Source organism: Propithecus coquereli, unplaced genomic scaffold (genome assembly GCF_000956105.1).
Source record: "Propithecus coquereli isolate 6110/MARCELLA unplaced genomic scaffold, Pcoq_1.0 Scaffold126, whole genome shotgun sequence".
NCBI lineage: Eukaryota > Metazoa > Chordata > Mammalia > Primates > Indriidae > Propithecus > Propithecus coquereli.
In genome coordinates, this window is record NW_012136747.1 from 4331756 (window position 1) to 4356684 (window position 24929).

General features: G+C 50.6%; 1 protein-coding gene across 1 annotated transcript; it reads right to left on the minus strand.

The window, feature by feature from the left end:
• Positions 1-1702: 1702 nt before the first annotated feature.
• Positions 1703-23039, minus strand: GTPBP1 (GTP binding protein 1). The gene is made up of 12 exons (XM_012638147.1): positions 22826-23039; positions 20023-20134; positions 14022-14202; positions 13096-13444; positions 10477-10600; positions 9547-9661; positions 7812-7956; positions 7522-7704; positions 6650-6785; positions 5899-6077; positions 4273-4473; positions 1703-3301 (listed from the first exon to the last, which is right to left on the minus strand). Exons 1-12 carry the CDS (start codon positions 23015-23017, stop codon positions 3209-3211), a joined length of 2010 nt encoding a protein of 669 aa, XP_012493601.1. The 5' UTR covers positions 23018-23039; the 3' UTR covers positions 1703-3208.
• Between the last annotated feature and the right edge of the window lie 1890 nt (positions 23040-24929).

Below are 24929 nucleotides of genomic sequence, written 5' to 3' on the forward strand. Positions count from 1 at the left end.
AGATTTGGTCCAGGGGTGATTCCCTAGTGGACTCTGAAGACTTCTGTCCTGACCATGGCACCTGGCCCAGGGCTGGTATTCATCATGGCTGAGAAGATAAAGGCAGGAACCAGTCAGTAGGGAGGGGCGTGGGGACAAACAGCCACAGGAGAGGTGCTGAGAGCAGCACAGATCCAGCCTGGCGCCTTTGGGCCCAGGGAAAGAGCTGGTCCTGTGCTCACTCCCCTGCTTCACTGAACACCTGCTCTGCCTCGAGTGCCATTTTCAACAAATGCAACATCCCTGAGAGGCACCAATGAGCAAGTCCTGACAGCATCAGAGCCCAGTGCCTCTGCTCGTGCCCACCTCAGCTGGGCACCTGCCCTCTGTCCACATGCAAATCCTAGCGCCCCCCTCACGGTAAAACCCTCATGTTTCTCCACGGCACTCCCCCAAACCCAATCAAACCTGTGCTGCCCCTGCTCCATGACATGGTCCCGTTACCTCGTCTCTGTGCTGGGCTGGCCAAGAAGCTGGCACAGTGGTCCTGACTGTAAAGCTGGGGCTCCTGGCCACCTCTGTCCTCATCCCACCACCACAGGCCTTATTCCTGGTAAAGACGCCACAAACACCTGCTGCACACACAGAAGGGCCAGGCCTTGCCATTCGAGATAATTGGATTAACTTTATTCTTCAACTACAAAAGGGCTGGTGTTTTGTTCCAAATGGATAGTCAGGAGGGCTGAGACCTCTAGGGACCTTTGTTGTCCCTGTCAACACTGGATGCAGTCAGCTCCCTGCTGGCCTGGTATGCACCTGGTGACTACACAGATCCAGACCCACCCTCCTGCATGTCTGAGGGCAGAGGCCAGGGTGGTGGCCAGAGCTCCTGAATGCAAAGAATGGTTTCAGCAACCACTGCCGCTTATAGGGGCAAAAGAGTTCAAACAAAATGAGGTTCTGCCATGGCTAAGTCCTGTGGAAACACGCACTCCACGGCCCCTGCCATGCCGGGGCATTCAACGCTGGAGGCCTCCTATTACGAAGGCACCAGTGGGCAGCATTGCCTGGAAGCGGAGCCAGAGCCGGGGCGAAAGGCAAGAGGGAAGCAGCCAATAGACAAGGGAATGGGGAAGGGCCAGAGGACAAGCTGCAAGGCTGGTGCAGGAATTCACACCTGCTGGTGACACTTCTGAGCTTCAGTTTCCTTAACTAGAAAAACAGAATTAATGACATCTACCTCAGAGATGGTAGCTATGAATGTCAAAGAATATGAAGCGTGAGACCCCCTGGCAGTCCTAGCTGCAGCAAACACATCAGTGCCATGTCTCCCCTTTAGAGCCCACCCAGGGTGCAGAGGTGGCATGGGTGGTCAACAGCGTGGTGACCCACGCACTGAGCAAGCACCTCCCACGTGTGGGGCATGCCAAGGCCTCACCTACGTTCTTTCACTGAATTTGTACAGCCCTGATGTTGGGATTTGCTTCTTGCTGTAGATGAGGAAACTGAGGTTCAGAGAAAGTTGGTAACTTGCCCTGTGTCACACAGCTGGTGGAGGAGCCCTAACTTGGAAGCCATACCTGCCTGACAAGGCAGCTGGGCTCCTCGCAGCCCTGCCCTGCTCCCAGCTGCTGCCAGGGGCTCAAGGGCAGGCAGAGCAACAGCGTTCCCATGGCAGCACCTCCACCTGGAGGGGCTGGGCAGGGAACACAACACTGTCACCTTGAAACAAACTTTTATTTTGATGCTGGTCTGATCGGTCCACGGCCATGGGTCAGTGGTAACTAGAAACAGTTGGAAGGAGGGGAGGAGATGGGACCAGCAGTCAGGAAGCAGGAGGAAAGGAGAAGGTTGGGGACAGGAAGGAGGCAAGGCTGAGGAAGGACCCAGCCAGCTGGGTGTCTGCCCCAGCTAGAGAAGGAACACCCCCCGCCCATCAGCCTACCCTACACCAAGGGCTTCAGTGCAGAGCTGAGTCCAGGCTGACTGGGGCCCATGTCACCACCTGTGGCCTGTAAAACCCCACTTGCCACCCATGCAGGGGCTCTTCCAGGAGGCTAAATGCTCTGAGCTGAGCCTGGAGGAGTCTTTTTCGCTACCCTCTACCTGCCTAACCCCACACCCCAATCGGGGCTTCCAAACCTGGGGCTCAGGCCCTTTACTGTTGTGTTCCTGTAGCAGCTGTGTTAGGGCCATGTGGCAGGGAAGGAGGGGTTCCAGTCCTGGCCTAGCCCAGAGGAACACCCTTTCACCCCAGGAACACGAGGGACTAGAAGACATGATCCTGAGCAGACCCAGACCTCAATTTAGTAACTGGTGCCCAAGGCCCAACAAAAAGCCCAAGTCCACAGAGGGCGGCTCCTGGGCATAGGGAGAGGCTCCAGGCTGAGCAGGTCGGCAAAGCCAGGCGTAGCCGGGGCCAGCCCAGGCAAACACAGGATTGTCTCCATGGGGAAACCCCACCAGATGTCTTTGGGTCAGAGTCCGGGGCAGGGAGAGTCCTACAATCCCACTGCCACTGCGTTCCACACATCTACAGGTCACAACAGGAGAGCTTTTGGCATTACCTGTTTGGGGGCTTAAAGGGAAAAAGAGGGAGAGAGACAAAAGGGGAAGCCATCGCTTTCTCCCTGTTAAAATCCCCAAGTCCTAGAGTGGGGACTCCCTGCTCTGGCAGCAGCACTGAATCCCAGAAGCCCCTCTGCCCAGTCTGGCTCCACGGAAGGGGCTTCTGAGTGCCGAGAGGAGCAGTGAGACAGGGAAGCTGGGCTCCTTCAGCTCCTGACATGCCCTCACGGCCCTGAGGATTCTCACGGAGACACACAGGCAGGCGGGCAGCTGGGCAGCCATGGAGGAGAAAAGGAGAGAGACTGACAGGGCCCTGGCGGTGGCACTCCTGCGCCACACACACACACACACACAGAATAGAGAGAGACAGAGACATATAATAAACAGAATAAAAACTAAGGGCCCAGATGTACAAAAAACATGTGAGTGAGGAAGAAGGCAGGGAAGAGGGTGGGAGATGGTCAGTCCTCCGGGAGTCCAGCCATCTTCCTCAGCTCATAAATTACACACCCCCTGGAAAATGGGGGTGGGGCAATGCGGAGGCTCTGGCTGTGGCCCTGGGGGGAGAGTGGGTGGCAGTCAGAGCTGCTCTGTCCTTCTGGTGGAGCAGTGGCCAGAGTGTGAGGACCCCTTGGGTGGTGGGGGGTGGGCTGGGTAAGATTCAGCATCCGCTGGCAGGAGTCACACAGGCCCCCTGGGACTTCACCTTGTGGCGCTGGCCCCCTCGTCGCCGGCCCCCACTGCTGGGCTTGGGCTGAAAGAGAAAAAGAAGGAGCTTCAGAAGCACTGGCCCATTGGGAGCAGGATGGGACAGCAGAGGGGCCAGACAGCAGGGAGAGCTGGACGGGAGAAGATGGGCCAGCAGGCAGTGTGGTCCCAGCCCTTGCCTGACCTGGAATATAAGAGGTGACCTTGCACACAGCACTGCCTCTGTTTATATGGTGGGGCAGTGCCCACCCTGCCTTCCTCGCAGGGCGGTGGACACATGTGACAATGGTGGGAGGGGAGCCATTCAGAGAAGCACAAAGCAGAGAAGGGATTGGCACTCACCACTGCTGGCAGTGAAAAGGGAAAGGAAATGAACAAGCTGGGGAAGGGCTCAGCAGGAGACAGAGGAAGGGACAGAAGGACCCAAGCAGAGCCACCTCCTCTAAAGATGGGAAGGCAGAGAAAGACCCTGGGGAGAGGGGTGCAAAGGGGCGCCAGGCCTTCATCAGGCCAGGGGAGAACTCAGGGCAGAGGAGGAGGGACAGCCAGCAGGAGATGCCAAGTAAGAGCCGTAGTGACACAGCCCAAGGCTGCCTCCCATTCAGGACGTGTGCGTGTTGGCATGTCAGGGAGGGGACACCAGAGGACCCTCTAAGGCAGCATCTCTCAAACCTCTTGGCCTACAGCGCACACATACATCACTGGCACACGCACACATTCACTCTTGCTATGAAAGGGAGATCTTGACGTTATTCTATTCCCTTTCATTAAAACCAAGTGCTAGCCAGGACCACTTAAGTTCCTTTTAGGTAGGCCACACCCATGCTGTGACAAACACTGCCTTACAACTTACAGAGGCAAGTAGCTCTTGTTTGGATGGCACTTATGTGCCAGGTGTGTTGAAAACACCTTCTATCTATGCCTGAGGTGCTCCTGCGAAGTGTCCCCTCCACCAAATCAGAGTAACAGCCACAGCCATTGCCATCCTGCCTAAAGCCATGAGGGGCCCACGCTCACCTGCGGCGGGAGACTACTGGATGCAGCTGGCTGTGTAGCCCCTAGAGAGGACACTTCGTCTCCGGGTGGGGGTGCTCCTACTGCCGGCCCGCTGGATAGGCCCCCCTCTTCTCGTTTGGTCAGGTGGCCCTTTTTCGTCGACTGCATTTTAATCTGCTGGGGCTTGGAGTTCATCGGGGAGTTGTTGGTGGTCTGGAGGAGCTGCAGGAGCCAAGGGGGTGAGGACGAGGCTGGAGCTGCAGGGCAGTGTGGACGGAGAGGTCTTCCCCGCCCCTTCTCTCAGGGACTTCTCATTCCCTGGTCTTGACGGTCCAGGGTGAGGCAGATGGCAGGAGGGCCATGACAGAAGGCAGTGGGGACAGAAAGGTATTCTCATCCCCACTCAGTGGCTCAGGACTGCCATGACCCTGGGCTGCCACTCACTTCCTGCCTCTGCCCAGCCCAGAAAGACTCCATCTTGTTCTCTGCTGTAGCTGCTGTCCTTGCAGAGAAATGTGAGCCTCTCTGCCACCCCTCACTCAGCTCAGCTGGGTCCAGCCTGCCCAGGGCCTGGTGAGTCAAGCTCCAGGCTCTTTTGCCTACTCAGCTGACCAACATGACTCAGAGCATCAACTGCATCTCTAGCCCCAGGATCCTGCTGCTGCCCCTGTGACAAGAGTCTAGGGCAAGTTTTAACTTCAGGCCTCCCAAAGAGACCAAGTCAATGTCTCGTCAGCTGGGAACATTCAGAGTTTGGCTATCAGAAATCTTAAATCTACCATCAGTCAGGAGCAACTGACTCAAAATCTTCCCTTGTGGTCTAAGTTCAATCTTAAACAAAGCAGGGAAGAGGCCCAGTCAGTCTATAGAGGATACTACAGTGTGTGCTGCAACCTCTGCCAAATTCTCAGCCAGTCCCAGAGGCAAACAGGTCTTCAAGGACATGACCCCCACCTCCCCAACATACACACACACACTGCAGCCCCAGGGTCACCATGCATGGGTGGGCCCGAGGAAGGCCATTCTGGAGAAAAGGCAACTAAGGGAAATTCTAAGATCTCAGACAGGCTGGGCCACTTCCTCCTCCATATGGAGCAGGGGTCAAACCTCTATCAATGTCCCTACACAAGGCCATGGGCCAGGTGTGCAGAGGGCAAAAGGTAGGCTCCAGGGTATATCAATAGCTCAAGCCCCAGGGGAACTCAGGCCCATAACCCTCTGCACTGTCTAGCATTCACTCCAACCAGACCCTTGCTCCAAGGGGAGACCTTAGGCACAGCCCCAGCCAGGCCATAGGAGCCTGCGCTGGTACCTTGGAGCCTGACCCTGGCTAGGCCCAGACACTCTGCCACCAGTTTCCTACGGAGGAAGGCCATGCCCCAACTGAAACTTCTCTCCTCCACAGTCACCACCAATGCCCACAACGGGAAGCCTAGTACCACCTCTCAGGGGGCGCAGAGAAGATGGCACTGAGGCAACACCTCAGAGCTGGTCTAGCTCTCCCAAAGCAGTGACTGTGCCTCTGTCCCTAGAAGTTAGGGAGATTCCTCAGGGTTCCTCGAGAAGAGCCTGTTGTGCTCAAGGTCACTAGAACAGGAGTGGCCCCTGGTGCTCCCTGGGGGCTGGTGAGGTCTGCCCCGGCCATACCTTAGTGATGGTGCCGACAGCCTTGGTGCGGCCTTCCCGGAACACCAGCCGCTGGTCTATGTGCAGGTACTCCGGAGTCTTGATGAAGCGGAAGTGTACAGTGGCCTTGTCCCCAGTACGCAGACAGTCCTTGTCCATGCTCAGTATGGTGGCCGTCTGTCTGATGCTCCCACAGTGCACTGCCAAGGGAGCCGGAAGTCAGGACAGACTTGAGCCACCCTGTGGCCTCAGGACAAGGGGCAGCAGTGAGTGAAAGCATGAGATACACTGGAGCTGCAGCAGGGCAGGGATCACTTCCACAGCCTGCTCCTGGCTCTGATCACGCCTCACACTCTCCCCCTTTTTCCTCCAGTTAGACCCCACACCCCCACATGCCCCACTCTCAGCCCAGTGCAGACAGGGGTCCTAGTTCCTGAGCTTATAGGGCACTCTGTTTGCACATGTGCCTCCTCGATGGACTGAGCTCCTGGGGGCAGGGCCCTTGCCCATCTACCTCATCTTTGTTCCCAGCCCCTTGGCAACACACACAACAGGTTCAGCAGAAATAGCTGAAGGAATGCACAGGAGGTCCTTCAGCAGTGTTTGCAGGACTGAATGCTGTGGCTCCTTGTTGGAGCAAAGGGAATGTCATCACTAAACACAACAGAGACTTGCTGCTTGGCTGGGGCTGCAACTATGGGGCTTGGGTCCCTGGAACACCTTCTGGGGGGAGCTAGCACAGGGGCCTCCTACCCATGGCCTGGCCTCCTACCCATGGCCTGGTAGCGCGGGCTAATCGTGGTAGGGTGGTGGAGGACGAGAATCTCGGCCTCAAACTCCCAGGAGGCTTGGGGATTCAAGCGTGGGGAAACCATCACCATGCCCTTCCGGATGGACGATCGCTTGATCTGAAAGAAAGAGGGAACCCCAGCCCTCAGGGACAATGATGCCTTCTGGTTTCACCCCCTGGTCCTGGGGATCACCCCAACTCAGCCTGGCCCCTAACCACTGGACCACAGGCCTTCCAGGTGGCCAGCACAAGCAGACTTTGTGCTATGTGGGAAGCCCAGACACTGCTACTGGGGGTCAGGAAAGGTTTCATGCAAGCACTGGCATTTCAGCTGCTGGGCCTGGAAGGATGGGAGAGGAGAAAAAGGCAGGCAAGCACTCGGGGGGAAGGGATAGGTGAGAATGACCTAACCACTGGAGGGAAAAGAGAAAGTCCCACTTTTCCTGGTTAATTTGGTTGGCAGGGAAGGCAAGTGACCCCAGAGCTAGCACTAACCCCAAGCCCCAGAAGACAGAAAGCTGAATGGGAAGGGGATCTGTTGCAGACCTCAGTGCCCCTGTGCAGAAGGATCCTCTGCACAGCAGGGACACTCCTAGCTGATCTCACCACTGAGCTTGGAGCACCCTGCTCAGGCACCAGAGGAACAGAGCTTAGGAAGCAGGTAGTCCTGGGTTCAAGTCCTGGCTCTAGCACTTATAAGCTGTGTGTCTTGGGCAAATCCCTGGGCCTCATCTGTCAAAACGAAGTCAGTATTCCCTGCCTTGCAGATCAGCTGGAGAAGGTGAGTCAAGCATCTGGCCTAGAGCCTTGCATGACGGAGCCCGAGTGGAGTTTTTGGTATCATCACCACTCACCTTCTTCAGCGCGAAAGACGCCGTCTGGCCCCCCCGCACCTCCTTAACAGGCATGCGCTTGCGATGGATCGATTTGACGGCGATGGACAGGAAGTTACCCAGGGGATCTGGGCCCAGCAGCAGTGTGTCATTCAGCTTGATCAGGCCCCTCAGTGTTGTCCCCGACACCACCGTCCCCACGCCCTGCCAAGGAGAAGACCCTGGCCTAGTAAGTCCATCCCCACCACAGACCCACCCCTTGATGCCCCTGCAGGAAGTGCCCACCCAGCCACCCCCTCATAGCCACTCACGGGGACAGAGTAGGTGTCATCAATTTGAAACTCAGCAGGCTCCTCCTCCCTGTAGCTGGTGCGGGGGGAGAGGAGGTTGAGGAACATCTTCAGCAGATCTAGGTTCTCGCCTGTAACGTTGGAGATCTGGAATATCGGGCACATCCTAAACGGAGGGGGCAGAGGAAGGAAGGAGAGAGGAGCTCAGGTGGCCTGCATCCTGCCCTGACACAGGGTGCAGCAGCAGCGGGGCTCCAGGAGCAGATGTTGCTGCTCACGACTCCACCTCTCCCTCACCTGCCTCCACCTGGCAAACTCCTTTCCAGCCCTGCTCCAAGGCCTTCTTCCCTTACTCAGTTATGTCTCTGAAACCTGTCCCTTCCTGTCACTTTACCACTGCCCTACTTTGGACCTCAAGACTGCTTCTTCTTCCTCAAGAAGCAGCAAGCATGTCCTCCTACACACGCTTGCTTAAAATCCTTATTCACCTTTCCACCACAGAAGATAGCGTGAATCCCTTTTCCCAAGACGCACGGCCCTTCACACTCAGGCTGGCCACCTCTGCAGATTCATTTCTCCTGTAAGTCCCACATTCCAGCCATCCCAGAGAAACTTTCCTCCTCCTAACTGCCTGGCCCTTTCCTGCCCCTGTGGGTTTGCTCACTCAGACCTTCCTCCTGAACTCCTCCCCTCTTATCCAACTGCCAGATCCTTCTCATCCTTCAGAGCTCATCTCAAATACCACTTCTTCCATGAAACCCTTCCTGCATGGACACTCTCAACTCCTGAGTTCCTGGAGAGCTTCTGTGTCTCTGTTACACAGACTACACCTGATTTTCCATCAGAGTCATCTAAATGGCCTCTATCTCGCCTATTTAGGGTGAATTAAATCCTAGAGATCAGGAATTATGTATTCCCCACAGCTGCTAGAACAGAGGCTGCACGGAACGGGCTGTGTGGAATGTGCCCCCTCTGCTGGCCAGCTGGCAGTACTAACAGAGGCGTGGGGATGGAGGCACTGAGTAAGTGCCAGGCTGCTCTGAGTCCTGCGCTGCAGACCAAGCCAGGAGGTAGATCGCGCCTAAGGAGCCCCGGGCTCTGGGCAAAGAGGCAGAGTTAACAAAGTTCATCATTATCAAAAGCGTATCTCTGACCAAGAAGCTGAAGAGCTTGAGGACAAGGACTGTGCTAGAGTTAACTCTGAATCCTCAATGTCTAGGTGAAGAGACTGGCAGAACAAACATCCGATAAATATTTATGGAATGAAAGGATACATTAATGAGTAGATGCCAAAACTGATCTGTGATTAAAGAGCTTTTGAGGAACAAGAGTATAAAAAATTAATAACAGTTATAAAAAATGGCTGTGTATTTACCACACACCAGCCAGGCCCAGTGCTAAGTGCTTTACATACATCACTTTCAGGACTCATGAGAGCCCTCTGGGGAAGGTAATATCATTTCCATTTCACAGATAAGAACACTGAAGCCCTAGCTGGGATTCCAACCTCAGGGAGCCTGGCACCTCACAATCTGGGTCACGTGATAAAGTCCCTGGGCAACAATGCCAGCCTGGGAGACCTTGTGCTAAGACCAGAACCTTCCACTTCCCCCAATCTCTAAACAGTAAGAGGTGTTCTCATGTAGTGTTTTCCTGAGACCTCATGCCCAAACTGACAGTCACTCTGGGCCCATCGTTTGCTGCGGCTCTGCCGGTAACGGTGCCTGCCCGGAAGTGCGTGCTCCCCACCCGTTACCTCTCAGAGCTGAAGTTGGAGGCTGTAACAATCACATCATCCTTGCTCTGAACCAGCACAGGGATCTTCCGGCAGCCTGGTGACTTCAGCAGGCGCTGTAACAGCTTCAGGGTTTCTTAAAGGGTGAAATGGAACAGAATTAGGGGACATAGCCTTCTCTTTGGCCAGGCTTCCAGGGCAAGATGGGTCCACTCATTACTGATGCAAGCAGGAGACAGACAGATAGACGGACCAGTGTTAAATGCCACAATGCCTAGAGAAGCAAAAAGGAGGATCAAAACTTTGGGTGGGTACATACTAGAATAAAGAGCACAGGGCCTGTGTTCTAAGGTTCTGAGTCTGAAACCTGGCGGATTTCACCAGAGTCTCTAGAAGACCAATTTCCTGTGAGCAAGTGACTTGGGGGGGGCCCTAAGAAAAATAATGTTCTTCCCAGAATGCACTGCTTCCTGGAAAAATCTCACCTGACAAAAAGGCCCTCTTAGACATTTAGAAGTCTGCAGAGACCCTTATTATGAGGCCTTCCAAAAGGACACCTCTCCACTTCTCCTCTACCATCCTCAGCAGTGAGGGAGAAAGGCACAAAGGCCTCGTCCTGCAACCCTGTGTTGAAGCTTTGGTGGTAAAAAGTAATCAGATCTCTGCTCAAACTTCTCCATATATATCCAGCTTAGCTGGTAGAGCCCAACTCCTTCTGCCTGGGGTCATCCGAAAAGAGGTGCCAGATTAGGGATCTCAAGGATCCTGCATTTGGAACCAGAAGGAATAAAGAACAGAGGATAATTCCAGGCTGTGCTCAGACCAAGAGCTAAACAGGGGAGGAAGAAGCAGAAGATTCTGGGCTGAAGCCTTGGCAACAGACTACCAAGGAGGTCCAGTGGGTGACAGCCCCAATCAGAGTGGCTACTGCTAGCAGGAGGCTTCACTTACCTTGCAGGATGTTGGCAGGACACATGTCAATCTTGGTGACTACCACAAAGACAGGTACATTGAGTGCCAGTGCCAAGCCCAAGTGCTCCTTGGTCATCCCCACGATGCCAGCATTGCTGCCCACCTACCCCAACACAGAAAGGAACTGTCAAGACAAGGGAGACAGAGATTGCTGCTGGCTGGACATAGGGACTCAGAGAAGGCTGTGGATGAAAGCTGGGCTGGGCACAGATCACTTTAGCCCCTGACTCAATGACACAGGCTTTAAAAACCTGAGGAGACTTGTAAATAATAAAAAAGACAAACCCAGACAGTCTGGGAAAACAACTGATTCATCCCTGGCCCTTGGTCTCCCCATCTGTAAAACGGGGGGATAACAATACCCACTTCAGAAGGTTACTTGAGGTTTAAATATCATAACATATATGAAAGGTCCAGCACACAAACAGCATGACCTCAGTGTTCAAGCAATGACAGCTGTTATTACAGTTACTATTCCTTCCAGTAACAATGTTTTTAAATATTATCATAAAGACTGGTTAAATAAATTAAGGTACATGTACAAGATGTGTCACACAAAAGAAAGAACAAACTCTTATTTACTGATGTGGACTAATCACCAAGATATATCTTTAACGGGAAAAAAAGCAAGGTATATATGTCATGCTACCATAAAAAGAGGTGAGTAGTGATCGGAGCATGGCTTGAAAAAAGCAGCTGTAAGACATTTGGGAACATCTGAGATAATATAAATACAGACTAGATATTGGAGGATATTAGGGAACTAGTGTTCATTTTCTTGGTTGCAATAACAGGAGGCAGTCCTTACTTTCAGGGGCTGTATGCTGAAATATGTGGGGGCAAAGAGTCACAATGTCTACAATCTACTTTCAAATGATGCAGCGAAAAAAACCCATCACATATACATATAATTACGGCAAAATGTTAATAGGGTTGACTCTAAGTGGTGGGTTTGTGGTATTCAGTATATTATTCTTTTAACTTTTCTGAATGTTTGAAATTAGAGGGAGAGACAATATACACATTTGGTGGTATGAGTACAAAATATCTCTGGCATGCACACAAAAAAACTGGAAATACCAGTTGCCTCCAGGAGGAAACTGGACAGAGGCAGAAGGGAGACTTTTCACTATAAACCCTTTGGCACCTTTTTATTTTTGTACCAAATGAATGTATTACTTACTAAAACAAAATAAAATTATAAAGGAAAATTGCCATGACGTGTTTCTATAGTGCTTTATCCATTCCAGAGTGTCTCCACTGAGATGCTCACTTGATCATCACAGCTCACAGGTGAGTCACCACCCTGCTGACACGGCTGGCCTGAGCCTGTGTTCCCTTCTCCCACACAAAGACACCTCCACAATCTTCCTCCTGGTTCTTCCCATTCTCTTCAACCACCTTTCCAATCCAACCCAGACTTGCTATTGCTCTTCCCAACCTGGATAAGAGAGTGCTCTCTCCCTGCTGTCTAAAAACGTTCAATACTTTTTCCTGGAAATCAATTGTCATGAAAAAATAATGAAATATTTCATTGTTTTACACAGAAATGTAAGTATTTGGATCACAGCCTAAAACTCAGATAATGTGTACGTAAACATTCTGTCTAGGGTGAAAACACTTCCATTAACTGGTCTTGCTCACCATAGTTTAAGAGCCGATAAGAATATTCATACCGTATGTTCTGCCTCTCTTTACCACTCTCTACTTTGGGGAGAATTTGCTTGAGAACCCGTGTTTGTGGGGTAATTTGATCAAGTTTGCTATGAACAGATGCTTATGTTTACTACACTTATTAATCCAGGCAGCGGAAGGACTTTAGGAAGGACTTGCCAAGGGAAAACTTGCTCAGCTGCACACATGCACTTTTACTCTCTCCCTTTCCCTTCTTCCCTCCTCCTTCCACCCTCCATGAAAACCAGACCTGTGCACAGGTTGCGGGCCTCACCACTCTCACACTCCGTCCAGGGACACAAAGGAAAGCTTAGCAACATGATCCAACACAGAGACCTCTTCTCTCTTTCCCTCCAGTTAATCTACTTGATGAACTGCTTAAAATTTTCATCCCACTGGACTATAAGCTCCTCAGGATCCCCCGCACAGCCGCAGCCTTCTTCACTGCTGTTTCATCAGGCCTAGCACAGTTCCAGGCACCAGGAGCCTCCTGACAGCAGCTGTGCACAGGCTGGTTCTCTCAGGCTCTGGAAGAGGCCACTCTCAGGCCCTCGACTGCTGCCCAAGCCTCCTCAGAGTAGCCCAACCCCCTGGAGAAGCATTTCTGAAGGTAGTAAGTAAGCCCCAGGAGAAACCCTCCTCTATGCCTCTCCAAAACATAAGAGAGGTCTGCAATGGCTCCTGGTTTTTACCAAGGGGATCACTTCCTGGTGCAATGTAACGGGGGAGAGCAAGGTTCATGCCCAGAGGAGACGGCAAGCTTAGAGGACTGGGCACCTCTGCAAAACGTGCCACCCTTACAAGGGTCAAAGCCCCAAACCAACAGGCCTCAGTCTCAGAACAATTTCAAACAACTGCACATAACCACCCTCCCCGCAGCAGCCCTGCTGAAGCCTCCCCTCCCCAGGAGCGCCTTCCACTCACCATGAGCATGCAGAAGTCAGGCAAATGGCCAGTCATGCCAAACACAGTGGTCTTCAGGTACTTCTCATGGCCAGCCAAGTCAATGAAAGTAATAACCTTAGTGGACTTCTCACAAATCTTTGTCCACTCCAGGCTGCCACCGTGGCTGTCGGGCTTGTTTACCACATTGCCTTCGCTGTCAAAGCCCAGAATGTCGTTGCCCACACTGCTGGTGCGCCCAGATTCAATCTCATGTTTGTGGCGGAAGAGTTTCTGGCGGGCAAAGCCTCGGCCATTGTCCAGCTCCCCATGTGTCAGGACCCCCAGAAGAGTGCTTTTGCCGGCATCCACGTTGCCCACTACTGCTACCCTGTGTGTACATGAACCCATATATCCGTGTGAGAGTTAGCGGATGAGCAAAGTGAAGACACAACTCAGAACCCCAGTAACTGGATCCGGTAGTCCAGGCTCACCCTGAGCCCCACCGGCTCACTGCTCCTCCTACCCACGATGAGCACACTGGGAATGTCCCTAAAGCTGTATCCACGGAGTAGAAAGAGTTATTCAGGAGGAACTGGGCTCCCACAATGGCTATCTCCCTTAATTCCCACTACTTTCCCCACACTGCCAGGAAGTGCCCCAAAGTTATGACAGCACAAAAGGCCTCCTCCATTACCCTAGATTCCAGCCTCACAGGCTGATGGGAAAGTAAATGTCACCCACAGAAAGTATGGCTGGCCCCTCTCCTGCTCCTCCCAGAGGGAAATACTTAGGGACGGGGAAGTGCAGAAATAGAGAATGGAGCTATCATGTCCCTGGACATTCTTTCCACACCTCGGGAAGGGAAAGGAAGGAAAGGGGTGGCGCTGACACTCCAAGTGTCACAGGCTCAATCACCCTTCTCTGTGAAGAATGGGGACCCCTGAACTGATCTGAAGCCTCCTCACCTGACCTCCAGGAAGTCATTGTCTCCAACTCGTTTCCGGACCAGGTAATCACGCACCCGGCCCCCAGCTTCTTGACGTTCCCGCAGGAGGATGACATCGGCCTCTATCTGTTCCGCCATGCTCTTCACTGTGGCATAGGAGGCCTCCATGTCAGCTTCACTCAGCCCATACTCAGTCCCATCTGGTGACAAGAGCCCAGACATCAGCAGGAGAGCTGGTCCTGACCAACAAGCCAGCCAGTCAACCCCTCCTAACAAAGGCCCTGCTGGGAACTGGAGAGGAATACGGTGTTCTCTATCTGAGAGAAAACCTGGGTACACACAGAGTTAAAACATGACAGTGCCACAGGCTTCATTGTTGTCATTCACCAACAATCACTGAGGCTCTCCTAGGTTTTATGCCAACCCTCATGCTGGGTACTGGGACTACAGGTGCCCCTAGCGAGCTCACAGCCCAGCAGGAGAGATAGGAAATTAATTAATTGCAATACAGCTAAGTGCTATACTATAGAAATGCGCAAAGAGAACACAATGTACTGCCTAGGGAAGTTCAGGGCAGCTCTGCCTGGGGCTGATGCCAAGCTGGGTCTCCAGGTGTGAGAAATGAGCCTGCAGAGGAAGCGGGAAGGACATCCAAGCCAGAGAGCAAAGCATGGAGCATGGCAGACTGTGGCGCCTTCAGAGACCAGGAAGCAGCTTAGCATGTTGGGGAACAGGATGGGTGATGTGGAGTGGGGGGAGACCACACGAGAAGTGGATGCGGGTATGGCAGACGGACAGCAGACAGCAGCAAGACACATTTTGTACCAGGTAGTGAGAAGTCTGGAGGGTTAGGGAGGGGAGGAACACGATCACACCGACACGGGTTAGAAAGATCTCCTGGACAGCAGTAGAGAGAGTGCACTGGCAAGCGAGAGACCAGCGAAGGAGAGCCCAGTTGGAAGTAATTCTAATAATCTAGGCAAGAGATAATGAGGACAGGAAGATGGAGGAAAATGGGGCAGGATTTAAGAATTATTTTAGGGACAGATTTTTAACTAAGGTGGTTAGGTGAAACGTCCAGCAAACAGCTGGAAAAATGAGTTTGAGTTCAGGATGAGGAAGGTAGGCAGATGGAACAAAGGACCAACCAATCAGTTACTGAGCACCTACTATATGACAACCCCATCAGGTGCTTTCTAAGTTGTCAGATTTAATTCTCACAATCACTCCCACAGCTGTTCCCCCAGCTGTCCTGTCTCCAAGAGTGCCTTGCTCCTTCCCTAAGCTAACCTAGGTGACCTTTTCTTCTTTTTCACCACCTCCAAAGACCCTGCAGCACCAAGTATACTTGTCTCCTCTTCCTCCTCCTCCAAACAAGCTCAAGCTCCTAAACTAAGGAAAGGAAAATCATCCCTGCCTTGCCCCTGTGTTTCTACAGAGCTACCATCTTCTCTGTACCTCCTTTCACCGTCAAAGATCTGAAGAGCAACTGACACGTTATTTCTCTGCCATCTATCTATTCCCTGAGAATCTGACCACTCTAGGAAAAACTGCAGTTTTCACAGTTACCAGTGGCCCTCTAACCACTCTATGTCCTTTGCCTGACCCCAACAGTATTCGACACTGCTGAACACCCTGCCGCCTTTCCTTCCCTGGGACTTCCCTCCCACCCTGCTCGCCCATCACCCGACCGGCTCCTTATGCCTCCCACCCTCTGTCCCCCTCCTCCTGTCCCTGAATGTCATCCTTCCTCAGTAGTCTGTCAGTGGCCCTCTTTTCTTTCCTCTAAACTTTCCCCTTGGCCATCTTGCTCTATGGCTTCAATCACTTCTAGCATCACCCTATTCCTGGAGCACCAGACTGCATTTCCAATTGCTTGGATAACTCCTAGCAGTCCAATATCCAAACTCAGCCACCAAGTCCCCCTTTAAACAACAACACAAAACCCAACAATGTTAATAAAGCATTTTCGTCCTCACTGTAACCTTATGAGGTAGGTATCACTGTTCTATTTACAGCAGGGTAAACAGAACCCAGAGAGGGATCAGAGCTGGGAGGGAGCAGAGGGGCCGTGTGAGAAAGGTCTTCGCATTCCAAATCTAGAACCTTCTCCTCTAGCAAGGGTTCCTCCTACTGCCTGACCAGTTCCTCCTCTCACCGTCCCTATTTCTGACAATAACAATACCATCATTCCAGTCACCAGTCTCATCAGTCCAGTCCCGCTGATTCCAGCATTCTATCTTGCCCTTCTTTCTCTGCTGTCTACCCTGTTTGCCAACCCAAAGCCACCAGCCTGATTCAGGCCCTTATTCTACCTGAATCACCATGATAGACGCTCAACTCGTCTTAGCAAATCTGGTCTCTATTCCCTCCAACCATCCTGCACAGACCCCCCACACTTAAGGTCCTAAGTGAAGCACATATCTGATGATGTTACTTCCGAGTCAAAGCCTCTAAATGGCTTCCCAGACCCAGCAGTGTTCCTCCCCAGCCCCAACCGCTCAATGGCCTCCCCCATTTATTCCACACCCCCTCCTTGTTCTCCCCTTGTAAGTTCTGTCCCAGTGTAAGTGGCCCAGTCACACACATCCCCCCTACCACCCACCAGGGTTCCCTGCACAGTCCTAGTCCTTCACCTTTGCTCACGGATTTCCTATCCTAGAAAGCTCTCCAGCACACTTCCTATTGGCAAAATCCTACTCATTCTGCTCAGAGGCCCCACAAATGTATGAGTCTCCCTTACATCATTTGCCACATACTGTCTTGTGCAAGAGTGTTTTGGATCCATGTCCTCCTTCTCCCCCATACATAGCCATCCGAGGGTGGAGACCATATCTCAACAATTCCCCAATACCCAATGAGGGGTGTCTTTTCTATATCAAGTTCTCAAATGTTTGTAAAATGTAAAACAACTGAACAAAGAGGGAGTGGTAGGGTTGAGGAGTTTCTAAATCCATGGCGAACTGAGCTCTGAAAAGCTTCTGCGCTGGAGAAGGGCTTGTTGGGAGTGCTCCCGAGAAGGCTGGCTAAATGTGCCATTCTTGCCCAACTCCCCAGTTCTATCCAACCTCCCCTGCTTCTGTGCTCTCAGGTCCTGCTCCGCACCAGGGGCCACCATCAATGTCACCTTGTCCATCAGGGCTCTCGGTCAGTCACACTACCCTTCTCCAGCATGCATCGCATTTCTCACTCTGTAGGAGTGAAGACAAAGGCTGAGGAGAAAAGCCGCAGAGGTCCAATTACTAAAGGCCACATACTCAGCCATGTCTGACCCTAATCAGATTTCTGTCCTGCCAGCTCACTTACCTGTCCTATATGCATTCTCCTGTTCAAGGTGCTGCAAAGGCTCCCCAGACTTTTAGGACAAAAGTCTAACCTTTTTGGCATGGCATTCAAGGACCCTCAGGATCTGGGCCCTCCCTCCCTGTCCAGCCTCCTCTCCTGCCACTCCCAGCCTCACACTCTCCACTCCCACCTTACGTGATACTTCTGGTCCACTAAATCCTTCAGACTCCAACGCCTCATGACTTTGTACATGTGATTCTCTCTGCCCACTCACTACTGCCTCCATTTACCTGGAAAACTCCTGCTCATCCTTTAGAGTCAATTCAAGGAGCAGGTCCTCTTTGAAGCCTTTCCTGACTCCCCCACAAACCCTTAACATTCTTCCTGTGGTCCCTCAACTTTTAATACAGTACCCAGTTCTTAGAAAGTCATGACTTAGTATTTGAGGAATGAATAGGTTCCTTTTTAAAGAAATCTCACAGTAAATCAATTACAACCTAAGACCCTTAAAAACTAACTACTGCAACTACCAATACTAGCTAACATTTATGTAGTGCTTGCTATACGCCAAGTGATTTTCTTGAATTCTCACTTAATCTTCACTATTACACTATTATTATCTCCATTTTAAGACAAGAAAAAGAGTCAGTACGCAAACATAGGCCTGCCAGGATGCAAACCCTGAACGACTGGGCTATAAGGCCTCCTTTTAAAATATTAACCTTAAATTAAGAATGTATACTTAAAGAGCACATTTCTTTGCAATGCTTAGAATTTTTTAATATCTCATTTATCTGTATAAAATTTCTCTAAGGAAGGATGGGGAAGGTGTCATTATTATCATTTTACAGAGGAAGGACGTGATAAATGGAGGTAAAGCACCAAGGAAGTCAGTGATGAAACCGATCCTTGGGGGCCTTGCATCTAGGTTAGTCCTCTGTTTGATGTTCGACTTGTTTAACTAGTTATGATCTCTTTCTACCTCTAGAGAATTTCAGCAAGAAGGAGTCATTATGAATCTAATAGCATCCAATTGGTAGATGCAAGGATAATGCTTGGGTGTGTGGATGTGTTAATGAACGTCTGACATCTTCTTATGCTCTGCCATGGGTTAATTAGTTGTGAGTTGCCAAGGCATGGTAAAATTCACTGAGTCGACATTACAGGATAAGGGAAAAAGGGGGAGTCTTAAGAATCTTGGTCTTCAAAGAACAGTCTCAACACTTGTCAACATTGACCTATATGCAGTTTCTGAAATTCTGCAAGCATTAAATGATCTTTGAGTGGTTTGTCTTATTACAGCAGGCCAGATGGGCACCAGACATCAAAGCTTTCAAAGGACTATCAATGATCTCCTAGTTGCTAGAATGGAATGGCTTTTTCTGAACCTGACACTTATTGCTGCCTCTATAGCACTTGACAATGCTGAGCAACTCCTTTTCTTGACATGCAACCTCTTGGTGTGCCTATCTCTCTGACCATCCTTCTTGGCATGTAGGTGATAAGACCTACAACTAGAGAGGTGGCAGCAAGGATGGGATGAAAAGGATAGATATGAAAGACATTTAAGGCCCATAATTTAAGGATAGACATGTAAGGAAGGAGATCAAACCCTTCTTCCTTGTACCACTCTTGTAGCATTTCTAAATATTGTTTTCTACTGAGGTTATTGAGTATATGAGTATATCTTTCCTCCTTGGGGCAGGGGCCAGATTTCAAGTACTCAAAAGAGCTTTGCAACAGTATCAAGCCTTAGAAGATACTTAATAGATATGTGTCAAATAGTTAAAAAATGATTTTGAGACTTCTTCAACTTCAACTCAGACTACAAAAGAATTATTACCTGGCTTTACAAAGCCTACACTGAGCAAAGAAAACTGTTCCTTTAATGACGCATCTAGGCCCACCCTGGGCTTCCTACAAAGATGACAGAGACAAGTGCTAGTATGGGCTGGATTCATAATCATTAACAATCCCAGCTATCATTTCAGCAAGGATAATGTCGCAATGAAGATAAGGGTCGGTAGGCCTTATATTGAGGGTACAAGGAGCAACCACGGTAAAAAAGCCCATGATATAATCTGGGATTCTGTCTGGGGGCTGCCTTCCTCTAAAACAGAGGCTCCATTACAACAAATAAACAGGTTGGAGAACAATAACCAGTCCCTTCCAGAATGGTTATAAGCCTACGTGTCTGCCAGGATCCAATGGGAAGAGAAGAGGATCTCTGTTATTACAGTGATCTAGATTAAATCATCAGTATGGACTGGGGCAAGGAGCCTGACTAAAGAGAGGAATTCTGGGCGTCTTTTCCTTGCTGACATTGAGAAGAATCATGGAGGTCCCCTGTTAAGCAGAAAATGAGTAGCAATGGGATCTGTAAACAGGGTTTGGAAGGGATGACCTGGAGCTGCCCGGGGCAGGCTTAATTCTAGACCTAACGGACTTGCTCTATTATCTTGGACAAGAAGTTCCCTTGTTTTGTGCATCATTTCCTTTTATGCAAATGTAGAAAGAAGCATCTGTAAAACTGCTTGGAAAGTGAACCTTTAAATCAAGCATATTATAACCACTAAGGGGGGAATTAACATTCACTTTGTACTCTGATGTCCTCCAAACAGTTCTACAGATATTAAAGAATCACTGCAACTGAGATACACGAGTAAAAAGTTGAAAAAGGGAAAATATAGTCTAAATAATTTTTTAAAATAAAGTGAAAGGAAAACTATGCTCACCTGATCCCTGCCCAATGACATATATGGTCTCTCCGCATCCCTCGTCCATCCTCTCCCACATCTGCCGAAGTAGGCTGTCATACTGCTCTGATGTAGGGCTCACTAGAACCAGCTAGAAAAGAAACCAACAACCTTAGGACCACACTTACTAGAATAGCACCACAGCCAACGCTGATCAACAGCCTGACCAAAGACCCTGACTGAACCCCACGGCACCCTAATCTAAAATAGCTATGCAGCCCCCTCAGACCCTCTCTGCCTCTCCTTGAATAGCCTTTGAGCCTAAAGCCTGACATAAGCTGTACGATCGTCTAAAGTACGTATGTCTTAGCCACAACCCACAATAAAGAGGGTGTGAGCAACTGCCTCCTGCTGCTCAACAGGAGGGGCAGGACCCAAAACAACTGAGAAACTGGCATTGTGGGTAGAAACTGAAGAGCACTGCTTTATACCTACATGCCAAAGTCTACCTGCAGTTGGCATCTGGAAGCTCAGAGGACAGAGATCTCATATGGCACCATGTCCTCCACCCACAGGCCAAGGGCTCCCAGCATTACAAAAAAAATCTGTTCCATCTTGCCTTAGCTGTCTTGATTATTTGGGAATGAAAATTGCCTGCATAACCAATCTTCATCAACAAAACACCATTACCACTACAGTGAGTAATTAGCACCATCACTTTGCAAATCTCTGCCAATAACATTAAAGTATCAACCACTTATTCGGGAAGGCCTTACCAACAGGCATGTCAGACCCCATTCTCTAAGCAGCACTCCTGTGTGACCTTGGACAAAGAACTTAACCTCTCTGAGTCTCAGTTTTTCAATGTACAAAATGGAGTTAATACTACCTGCATCCTAAGGCCACTGTAAAGACCAAATATAATAACATATAAAGCACCCAGTCCACACCTCAATAAGCAGTAACCACAAAGTTTTCTTCACTCAATCATTCCTAGAAAAACCTCCTTGGATGAAACTAGCCACCACTGTTCACTAACTGTTTCCCCCTTTGGAAACTCTCAGAAGCTTAGGTCCTCACATTTAATTGTGGTAAGTAAACAAACTTCTAGCTTCTGATCTTTTCCTCAGGAATCAATCTATTCAACCCATCCTCTCTTTCCCTCCACATCATCACTTCTTTTCAATAGCATCAATATTTATATACACATTGCTTCTCGATTTCAAAATTGTGAGGACTTCCCCAGCTATGTGATGAAGTAACACTTCCCAATCCAGGAACATTAAATAAGCTTGTCAGGATATGAAGGTACTACCCTCTCTGCAACTCTGCCCTGTAATTTCCTACTGTGTTTCTTCAGCACCTCAACCATGTACTGACATCCAGCTCATCTGCTTTTGAGTTAGGTGCATAATCTTATCACCTCCTGAGTTGACTCATCAGAGCTTGTAATTGTAACCTGGATGCTGCCTGGGTCTTTTACATCACGTCACATTGCCTCTCACATTTTCGCCGGCCAGCCGGCCCTCTCTCTGAGCTTGGCCATCCTCATTATGGCATTAGAGGCACCAGACAGGACCACTGTGACAAGCAGGAGCTGGCTGGCTTCTACATGCTCAACTGAGACAAGAGGGAAAATGAGCAATTGAAAATAGTTTGCTTAGGTTGCAGGGAAAGTTCTATCCAGTTTAAGGCCAAGTTTCATGCAATTTGCCACCATAAACTATGAAAAGTCATAAACATTTTCAAAGCTGGATAAAATCTCTACCATAACCATCCTGCAACAGGTCGACAGTGGTATCTGTGTTCTATCTTACATCTGCTTTTATTTAATCTGCTATCGACTATACAGTTCACTTCAAGTATTTACTAAGTCTCTAGTGTGTATCAAGCACTATACTAGGTGTCTTAATATACATTTCTAACTTTGACATTGCATCTGTACGTTCTTAAAATTAGATCGCTGGAGAACTGAGAGGTTAAGAAACTTTCCCAAGGTCACACAGCCTTTTAATGGCAGGGCAGGAAAGGATACCCAGCCCTCTCTGACTCCCAAGTTGGCATTCTTTTCTCAAGCAGTGTTAAGCCCCTTCAAAACACCAGTAACATCTTATACTTACTTTTTTATTCCCCACAATGCCAAGCAGATGGTGAGCCCTTCATTCCTGTCTACCTTGTCGCCAGCTCAGAAGACACGATTTAAAATGTCCTTCATTATTACACACATACAAGATTAGGTTCCACTCCCAGAATGGCGAGATTATGGGTCCTCCCATCTTTCCTTTTTGTTTTGGGTGGACTCGCAAAGTAGATATTCCTCAGACATGCTTCTCCCAACTGAGCGACTACTTTGTTTCCTTTCCCGAGTCCAAGAAGAGGCGCGGCTGCCACCCCTGCCCTCCCCTCCGACTACCTGTCTTCCCGAGCATCCTGCCCGCTGCCCAAGCCACTTCGACCCTCAGCTGTCCCGCGCGGTCCAGGGAGAGGACCACTCTTGGTCTCGGGTCTCCTCACAAGTGGGGACCCGAGGAAGGGGGAGGGGCACGCGCGGGGACAGGGACCGCGCGGAGCGCTGCCGGCGTCGGGCGCCCCCGTTCCACGTGGCGGAGCCAAGGGGTTGTGATCTCCGCGGGAACCCGGAGGGCGGGAGGCCGTGTTGGCGCCGCTGGGGAACCAGGCGGCAACAGAGGACTCTGGGGGCGGCCTCCTCGCGCAGCCAACCTCGTGCCCCCGACCCGCCCTCCGTCGCGGACCGGTCCGCCGCTGGTCCCGTCGTCGCCCCGGAGACGGCTCGGCCAGCCGCCCGCTCCCCTCAGCGCCCGCCGTCGCCGCCAGGGCCTACCTTGCTGGTGAGGTCCAGCTCCGGCTCGCCGTTGAGCGCCTCGCTGTCCTCGCTGCAGTCCGAGTCGAAGCCGCCGTGGAGTCGGGCGGCGGCCGCCGCGGCCCTGGACGCCCCCGGGGAGCTGGGCTCGGGGGCGAACATTGAGGCCGGAACCGGCGAGTCCATCGGGGAGCGACTCCGCTCCGCCGCCATCTTTAATAACTTAGGCTAATTCGCAGCCGGCTTCCCTCCCTCCCTGGCTCATTTGACTAATCTATGCATAGCCCCGCCCCTCCCGTATCGGAATAATTTATGCGAAGCTTCTCCAGCCGCGTACAGGGCGACGCGTATCTCTAGCTAAGAAACAATCGACCAGGCCTCTCAGCCACCAATCACTGCAGCCCTCTCAAGCACCTAATGAATAATTAATGAGGCCCAAACCCCAACAACAAATGTCTGAGACGTCACGCGCCTGGATCTCAGCTTGGAAGGGGGCAGTACCGTGTCCACGCTACCCGCCCGGAGCCTTCCGACCAACAGGAGCAGAGCGTGACTGACAGAGCAGCTACCCAATGAGGAGCGAAATGTACAGTTTCTCCTCACCGCCCTGTCACTCTCGTTTCCAGAGGCGGTGCTCAGCTTCCAAATCGTACTGCAAAACCCTCGGTGCGGAGAGCCTTCCGATGACGGACGGGGGTAGGACCCAATCTAGTCATTGGATGGGTCCCGCGCCTTGGCCGCCACTCACGAAGATAGTAAACTGCAAAATGAGCCTCCCACTCGATTCAGTGACTGAGGCAGTCACTGGAACACCGATGTCCGACGTGCTGGCATGCTCCAGGCAACTTTAATAGTAGGATCGATGCTGTTATTATTCCAAGAGTTGTAATACCACAGCAGCCAGAGCGAGGCAATAATTAAATGCTGACCTTAGGGAGAATTCTCCATTCACTGCTTTTGCGGAGAGAGCAATTATACGAACAAAAAACAGAAGCAAGCAGCTAAAATAAAAGCCAAAACACCTCAACTACATTGGTGGTGAACAGCTGAGCCTCGATCTAGGGTCTGTAGATTATTTTTCCAGTGTCATCAGCTGTGGAAAGCCGCAACCCAAAACCACCATTAGCACAAGTTTTAGTGTCTTGAATTCCTGTTTCAAAAGTCTGAAAAACGTAGACCTTCACTGCTAGCTGAAACTAGGGATTAAGCAAGGTCTAAAAGTGTTGGCCCTGGCCACCAGTCCCAGACAGCTAGCAAGAAAGAATAGCCATTTGAGAAGGTAAGGTAGCCAAGACTTAGGGTTTGGACCACAGGATTTAGTGAGCAAGCGGCAGGATCTAAATGGCTTTCAGTTTCAGGGATCTGCCTGAAAGAGGCAGTCTTCTTGTTCCTGTTTTCAACTACTGTCAAGTCCTATTTGCACAAACACAGCTGAAAATCTTGGACAAGAAGTTATCGACTCCAAGGGTCTTGATAACATTTTTCTGATGTGTTTTATTCTTTTTTCCTGGCTAAATTGCTTGCCACCATCCTATATACGCCTCTATGCAGTCCCATGAGGAAGTTAACATATTAAAATCTTGGTTTGATAGAAAAGGCAAATATCAAGGCATTGTGTTCTACAATAATAATTGTGATATTTTGAAATACATACTTGATCTTCACCTGAATTTCATGACAGTTCCTAAAATCGTAGGAATCTTCTGAGTGATGAATGTTTTAGTTGACAGATGACCATAGGCCCCTAGTTTCAGGATGGGCGCTGGTCACCGGAAAGATCAAGCCATGATTAAAGGGTTAGGACTTTCAGTCCCATCCAACTTCCAGGGAGGGGAGAGGGAACTGAACGTTACGTTGATCATCAGTGGCCGATGATTTAATCAAGCATGCCTACATAATGAAGCTTCCATAAACACCCAAAAGGACTGAGTTGGGGGGTGAGGGGCTTTCAGATAGCAGAACATGTGGAGGTTCCCAGAGGGTGGCATGCCCAGAGAGGGCATGGAAGCCCCTCACCCCTTCCCCTATGCATCTCCTCTTCCATCTGGCTGCTCATCTGTATTCTTTGTAATATCCTTTACAATAAACTGGTAAACATAAGGAAAATGTTTCCCTGAATTCTGTG

Bases quoted from the DNA above. Each gene is read 5' to 3' on its own strand.
- GTPBP1 (XM_012638147.1), bottom strand. From the start codon at position 23,017: ATGGCGGCGGAGCGGAGTCGCTCCCCGATGGACTCGCCGGTTCCGGCC. The intron at 20,135-22,825 runs GTAGGCCCTGGC...TTTCTTTTCTAG, and splicing joins AGCTGGACCTCACCAGCAAG to CTGGTTCTAGTGAGCCCTAC. The intron at 10,601-13,095 runs GTGAGTGGAAGG...GTGTTGGGGTAG, and splicing joins CTGACTTCTGCATGCTCATG to GTGGGCAGCAATGCTGGCAT.